Here is a 7,644-nt window from a genome sequence, read left to right as displayed (position 1 = left end):
TCATGATAAGCAACTTCGTGCATAGCTCAATAAAACTGAATAGCCTTTTGTCAGTGCAAACAACAGAGTAATCAAATTTACAGCTAATGGTATGGCTGAATACTTTTTTGGTGTACAAACTCAGGCCCATTCATACGTATTTTCTGAATTGTTGATTGTTCCTATATGACTGCACACGCTGCTACATGGTTAAAATTTTAGGCACATGTTAACAGTACACGAAAGGGCTGCATATTTTTATAGTGTTACCTGGAACTTGCGGTGTTGCTGATTTCTACCGATTCGATCGCACTCGTTGCTTGCTTGTGATCGGTCGCTGTTGGAGCAAAGTATCCCCCCTGGTACACTACTGTCAAGAGCACATGAGACTACGGGGGGCATAGGAGTTGGATATAGGTTGCAGAAACCAGAAATTACATGTATACACGAATGGGATTTTCATTGCTACTTTATTTTGAGGAAGTTCAGACACAAACTAAGAAAGATAGAAAAGTTCATTTCATTGCATGACATACAGCAAGACGAAACCATTCCAATATCTCCCTTGGAAAATATCTCATCTCTCATTTGGCTTCATTTGTATAACATCTAAAAACAAAAGGAAACCTCCACATATAGTCACAAGAACAAGAGAATTCAATATCTAACAGATGCTATTATAGATCAGATCAGATTTAGCTATCATGAACATAGCAGAAAAATACTAAAAAAACAAAATATAAGGTTTATATCTCTTTCTTAGGTGACCAATGGAATTTTATAGGAATAACTAATTAGTATTGGAAGAATCTGAATGATAAAATTGTACAACAATCTCTATATAGAATGCAATGGATCAACTTTACGAACCAAAATATTGCAAAAATCCATATTAAGAAATGATATACACACGTAACTCAAGAATCTCATTTTGTCTAGTATCCGATTAGAGTTGTCTTCCACCATGAACATAGAACTTAAGATATTTGACCCTGATATGATGCAACGAAAATTTAGTAGATATGCTAGAAAGGAAAAGAAAATAACACCACCAAAATTAGGAGGAAGCCTTACATAAACAACCAAAAATGACAGAGCTGAACACAGGCAAGAACCTGCAAAACAAACATGGAAAAGTTGTACAATCATGAGTAGAAGTTGTAGCTAGAAAAACCAGTCACATCTGCATTCAAATCATCCTAAATTTATATTGAAATGCATATCTGGTAAATTTATCAAAGAACACTCACACAGAAAACAGAAACCTCTTCGAGTGCTTCATGATACTCATACAGAGTTGACTGCCAAAGAGCAATTTTAGATTTCACCTGCAACTGCAGAGAACATTAAATTGAGTTAATTTGGTAGGGTATATAGAATAAAAATACGAATGCAAGAGTTCAGTTCTGGACAACAAAAAATGCATAGGTGATTGTTGTGTGCAGCAAGAATTCAGTTGTGGGCACTACTAAACTGACGAGTGAGACAAAACCACCGAACCAAATCTCACAATCAGATACTCCATGGAAAGCCTAGGACATATTATACAATTTACATTTGGAGAATAATTCCAAATCGTGGGAATAATAACCATTTGCTGCACGCCTAATATGTTCTTGGCTGAAGAATTGTAGCCCATTTGCCTCAAACGAAGTGTCCGTATTTGTTGGTCATTTGTGTAGACCTATGGACATACCACCGACTCTCCGCAACAATCCGTCCTCGCCATATCAATCTGCATCCTCACTCGTCTGGTGTTCTCAACACTACAATAAAACAAGAGTGCAAAGGGTTGAAGTAATCACATCTCATAGCTCAAAACAGCCCCTGAAAATTCCAACCAAACAATCCATTGCTGACCCATTTGGAAACCAATGTACGAAAATACAAGTAAAAGAGAGGAAAAGAGAAGAAGACATGCACAAAAGCTTTCTTTGCAGATCCGTGATACCTCTGGTATACAACCCCTGAAAATTCCAACCAAACATCCATTGCTGAACCATTTGGAAACCAATGTCTGAAAATACAAATAAAAGAGAGGAAAAGAAAGAAGAGAATAAATGTAAAGAAGCTCACCTGCACAAAAGCTTTCTTTGCAGATCCGTGATACCTCCAGTGGCTGCAGGAACATGGGGATCCTGTGAGAGAGAAAAAGAGAACAGGAAACAAAGATAAGAGAGAGAAGGAGGAGGAGGAACCTGCAGGCCCTCTTCAAAGAAGAGGCAGAGGAGGACAGGCCAAGGTGGAGGAGGCCGGCGAGTCCGGACGACAACCCGTCGAGATCTGGGCACGAATCAGCGGTGTACCTCGGCAGATCGTCTTCATCTCCACCCCACCCGGCGACCGACGTTCCTTGAGGTGCTCTTGGTTGTCCATCCGTCGTTCGCGCGCTGACCGCCGGCTCGCCTTCCTGGCCTCCTGCCACGCGTGAGGAGGCAATGATCCCACAGCGGCGAAGACACCCGCCGACGATGTGGTGCTGCGCGAGCAGATGGCCGTCCGCAAGGTCGAGCCCGATTCCATGTGTGGCGGCCGCGAGGGAGATGAAAAGGAATGTATGCGGGGATTGGGGAAGATTTGTCTAGGGTTTGGCTGGGCACTCATTTTTGTCTCACCCAGTACTGTTCACGTCCAATCATAATGCGCCACGTGGCCTGTTGGTGGAGGAGAAGCGACGCGAACGCCCAGCCCTTGCGTGACGGGTGGCTGCCGTGGATAGCCTCTCCATGCCCCATGGGGGTGCAGCAATCATACCTTTAGATGCTCCGCTGGGGTCGCTGACCCCATCTTGTGTTCAAAAAAAAAAAAAAGACAATGCTGTAACCACTCGCACTATCAGCTCAGCTTAATGATGGAGACAGAGGCCAAAGCAACGACTTCACAAGTAGACACTCTAGTACAGGCTGTAGTCCTGACTCAACCTACCAACAAATCCTGCAGAGCCTGCAGCTTATTTACACGCTAGTGAAAAACACATGTCAATCCTCCCTCGCGTCACGTCTCGGTGTCTCGTCGCCGCCTGCTCCGTATTTACCGGTGTACACCACCGACCGGCGACCGGCTAGCGGCTACAGCTTCCGAGACACCGCTCTTTGCGTTGCGGTTCCTCTATCCACGCACGCAGAACGGACCCACACAAGTCCGTCACATTCGAGACCAGAGACGATGAACGCGGCGCCGCCCCCACCCTCGCCGGCGGCGCCACCACTGCATCCGTCCACCGCCACCGCGACGTCGTCAAGTCCATCTGACTAGCTTATTGGTTCCCCGTTCCACTCGGCTCAACATCTGCGCCTAGCTGATGCGTCCTTTTCTTTGCTATTCTCCTATAATCCTAGTAGATGTCGATTTCGCCGCAAACGCGCGGAAGGAAGAAACGCAGGCCCGACTGCTCCTCCACGCCGCCATCGACGGCAACCTCGACCTCCTCGCCAGTACGTTCCCTATGCCTTCACCATTCGGCATTCACCACTTTCGTATCTACTCCGTGTACATTACATTCAGGGCTGACCTTGGTTTCAGGGATGGCGGTGGAGATGGAGGCGACGGCGCGGCGCCGCGGGCCTGGCGTCTGGTCGACGTGCGGACCTCAATCGCTGCGCCTGGCCGCGGCCAACGGCCGGACGGTCGTCTGCCGGTACCTCGTCGAGCACCTTGCCGTCCCCGTCGACGCCCCCTCCTCATCCGGCGAGACGCCTCTGCTCCTGGCGGCCACGTCCAAGCACACCGCGACGGCGGCCTACCTCCTGGAGCACGGCGCCGACCCGCGCACCGCGGAGAACGACGGCGAGAGCCCGCTCCACTGGGCCGCCTACAACGGTACAAACCACGACGCCCGATATTTCTGGGGACGCCAGCGTGTGCGGTTATTGACGCCGTTGTCCGTCCATTTGTGCAGGGGATCACGAGCTGGCAACGCTGCTCCTGTCGAGAGGCGCCAACGTGGGAGCGACCAACCCCCGGGGCACGGCGCTGCACGACGCCGCGGCGCAGGCGCACCCGGCGATCGTCGCCCTCCTATTGAGCCACGGTGCCGATGTATGTCCCTGCGGCCGTTCCTGCATATTCATATTTCGAACTGTCATTGAGTGCCCATTAGTGGCCTATACCATGGATACTGAGCTTGCAATCTTGCATTGCAGCCGAAAAAGGTTGCAAATAGTGTCTTCACGCCGTTGCTCTCCTCGCTTCTCGGTGGCTCATTGGAATGCATGAAGCTGCTCATTCAGGTACAACGTTACTCATTTTCATAGAATTAATATGTATCCTTTTTGTGTCCATTGCACGGATCTCCGGACGAGTTAGCTTGGTGAACTTGTAGTTGTTCTTTGCCCTTTCAAGAGCTCACACATTAAGGCATGGTTGGATTGCCAGCATTCCATTGCATTCCGCAGGAATTTTATCCGGCCGACCCGTTCCAAACGGGGCACAAACATCGGTCGCTATGCTAAAACTTTTCTCTAACTTTTAACTAGGCTGGTGCTGACGTCAATGCCGGTGGACTCCATGGAGCAAAAGCAACCCCTCTGTTGTTAGCATGCAGCCGCCGCGGCAACATCCAATTTATCAACTGCTTGTTGGAGGCTGGAGCAGACCCGAACTTTCCTGATGAAGTGAGTATATACTGCCTCCCTCTTTTGCTGCAACATTTGATCTTCCCTTCAAGTGCATAACCTATTCATAGTTTATGGCACACAGTTTGTCCTATTTTTTGCACTAGCAACTCATGTCCGCTCTACTCTATTACAGCTTTGTAGGTTACCTATAGAAATCGCCGCGATTTATGCTGAACAGGAAGTTGCTGAAGTTCTGTTTCCTGTAACCCGTCGCCCACTGGCTCCAACCATGGTAGACTGGAGTATCGGTGGGATAGTGAGACATGTAAATTCTGGTGCTTACAAGGAGTGGGTAAGCCATGTAGCTTTTTTTTCAGTAGATCAACCATTTGGTGCACTCAATTATAAGATTTTTTTTGTTTAGGCGAGAAAAGCTGGTCGTCAGAGGAAAGAAGAACTGAAACTGCAAGGAAGCTCGGCCTTCAAAATGGAGGACTATGACGCGGCAATTCTTTATTACAGCATGGTAATTCCGATTCATTTCTATGCGCAAGTTCGGGTGCAAATGCTTATAATTCTGTTGTTATGCCTTCATAATGAATGAATAAACATTTCTTTCTACTTTCTAGCTGGAGATATCATGTTGAAATTGGTTAGGCACGTCCTCACACGATGTATTTGTTCTCCTCCCAGGCGATGAAGTTTGATGATGACACAGACGCCAGCTTATATTCAAACAGGAGTATCTGTTGGCTCCGCCTCGGCATGGGCGATGATGCACTGTCAGATGCCTGTGCCTGCATCAGGATGCGGCCTGACTTGGCCAAAGGCTACTTCCGCCAAGGAATGGCCTTGTGTTTTCTTCAGGTTATCATCACGACCTGCTCGTTCTAATCCTTTTCCTAGCTTGAAATCCAGCTTTCAAAACACGCCACCAGTGTTACTGGTCGCCAATTGGTGTGTCGGCTTGATCTGGTTCCCCGTGTTCTCACCGCCGCCTGACAAAGTGTCACGCTTGTGCTAGGATTATGCTGGCGCTTCCGACGCGCTTCTCAGGGCTTTGAAGCTTGATCCGAAGGACACCATGATCACCGAAGCCATCCGGTAATCTAGCTGTACTTTGCACTCTTGCATAGTTACCTACCATCTCGCAAACAGATGTTATGTCACACGTTCTTGAGCATGATGTGGTATGTTCTAACTTCTGCAGGGATGTCTCGGTACGCGCCGCAAAGCATGTTTCGCCTTCACCGTGTTAAGGAAGGGATGCACGGCAGCACTCAGGTTATGGTGCTAAGCATTTTGTGTTAGAACACTGGACCGCGTAGGACTTTTTTTGTGGAAGCACTAGTCATTAAGGGCGGGCGAAGGCAGTGGATTGCAAATGCCGCCTGTTGGGTGGGCTGGTTTCTTTTGCTTGCGTTGGCAGTTATCAATGAATGTGGTGAACATATCCTAGATCCTAGCTATTACCTCTGTTCCAAAATGCAGTAGCTATCTGAAACATACTACGTTTCGGAACAGAGGTAGTATATGTTATAAGTTTCATGTATCCCGTGCCAGGTCATTTGTCAGTTCAGTTGAAGTTGGCACGTCTTTAAGAACTAATCATAATTGGCAATGTACCACTTAGCTGGTTTTTTGACAGGTCCAGAAACATCAACTGTTGCAACTGAAGCAAGGAGCATGGAATAGTTCCAGAAAGTGAATTGGTGAAGAGGACGACAACTTGTAGCATTGATTTTCTAATCATTGATCGAAGTTTGCCTGATAGATTGTTTTTAGACAGATCCAAGGATGTTAGGCTGGGTGGAAATGTTGGAATCGGGCCAGCAAGCTGGTTAGAACTGATATCCAAAACCTCCACCTGGCCAGCAAGCTGGTTAGAACTTAGAACTGATATCCAAAACCTCCAGCTGGCCAGCAAACGGGAAGTGCTGCTCAGTGATTGTACCATGTAAGTTGTTAGAGCTTAGCCATAAGCCTCTCAACTTTGTGAGTTCCCGTATACCAACTGGTATCTCTCCGGAAAGCTTATTGTTTCTGAGCATAACCCATGTCAAGCTGCTAAATTGCCCTAGACGACTTGGTAAGGACCCTGTCAAATTGTTGGTGTCCAAAGACAACATCTCCAATTCATGTGATGGCAACCGATCCAGCATCTCCGCTAGCGCTCTACATCTCCGGTGGCCCACGAAACAACAAGGCCCTGACCAACAGCAGAACACCACCGTCTCAAGTTCTCGCTCGGTCACTACCTCCCGGTCAGACCTTCAGTCCTCACTCACCTACCACTCCACTTGCTCCTCCTATCGCTGCTGATCACCACCCCGTCCTCGGCGGCAGAAGCGGAGCAGCCGGTACACGACCTCTTGCTCAGCTTCAAGGCCTCCCTGCACGACCCCTCCGGCGCCCTCTCCTCCTGGTCCAGCTCCACGCCCTACTGCAACTGGCCCCACGTCACCTGCACGGCCGCTGCCGCCAACACCTCCTCCGTCTCCGTCTCTCTCCACTTAACATTGAAAGATGTTTCTTCACACAAAATTCCATTAGTTGGGCCAGCTTTTTATCAGCATCTTTATTACTCCGTAGTATTTTCTGTTGTTACATAGGCCCAGGAAATGTCGGTCTTGGGTATGCGGTTCTAATGAGCCTTGAAGCAAATGGTGGTGCACGAGCACCACGGGACCAGCCAAGCACTTGAGGCACTTCGACAGAGCTTTTTCGAACAACCTGCACCACATCAAAGTTAATTGCTGGAACAAATATGCAAGCAAATTCATGACAAGTTCTTCCAATATGCAAAGTTAATTGCTGGAGATTATCAAGAGGTTCCGCCGGTTGCCCTGTAGCAATCCCCGACTCCTGAAATTATAACGAAGGACCATTGAAAACCCTAGCTTCTGGCGTTGCCCCCGTGGGCGACGTGGGAGCTCCTTGGCGGCGCCCTTCCCTACTCCCTTCCCACCCACCCACCCCCTCCTCCTAGCAGCCGCCAGAGGGCGTTGCCGGGCAAAGCCCGCGCGGCGCTGGCACCGGCAGGGCCCCTCTGCTCTCTCGCGCGATGGCGACGACACGGGGCGCGCGGACGGTGAGGGCGCCGTGCTGG

The 7,644-nt window shown here is 48.7% G+C and overlaps 1 protein-coding gene across 1 annotated transcript; it reads left to right on the top strand.

The window, feature by feature from the left end:
• The first annotated feature begins 3,144 nt into the window (after positions 1-3,144).
• Positions 3,145-7,147, top strand: LOC124671864. The gene is made up of 14 exons (XM_047208184.1): positions 3,145-3,220; positions 3,318-3,413; positions 3,502-3,798; positions 3,878-4,017; positions 4,122-4,208; positions 4,455-4,592; positions 4,729-4,887; positions 4,960-5,061; positions 5,229-5,402; positions 5,560-5,639; positions 5,746-5,755; positions 6,184-6,239; positions 6,325-6,492; positions 6,805-7,147. The coding sequence occupies exons 1-14, from the start codon at positions 3,145-3,147 to the stop codon at positions 7,145-7,147; spliced, it is 1,926 nt and encodes a 641-aa protein (XP_047064140.1).
• The last annotated feature ends 497 nt before the right edge of the window (positions 7,148-7,644 follow it).

The sequence above is a fragment of the Lolium rigidum genome, chromosome 7 (genome assembly GCF_022539505.1).
Source record: "Lolium rigidum isolate FL_2022 chromosome 7, APGP_CSIRO_Lrig_0.1, whole genome shotgun sequence".
Classification (NCBI taxonomy): Eukaryota; Viridiplantae; Streptophyta; class Magnoliopsida; order Poales; family Poaceae; genus Lolium; species Lolium rigidum.
The sequence above is the reverse complement of the archived record's forward strand: the minus strand, read 5'-3'. Positions and strand labels throughout refer to the sequence as shown.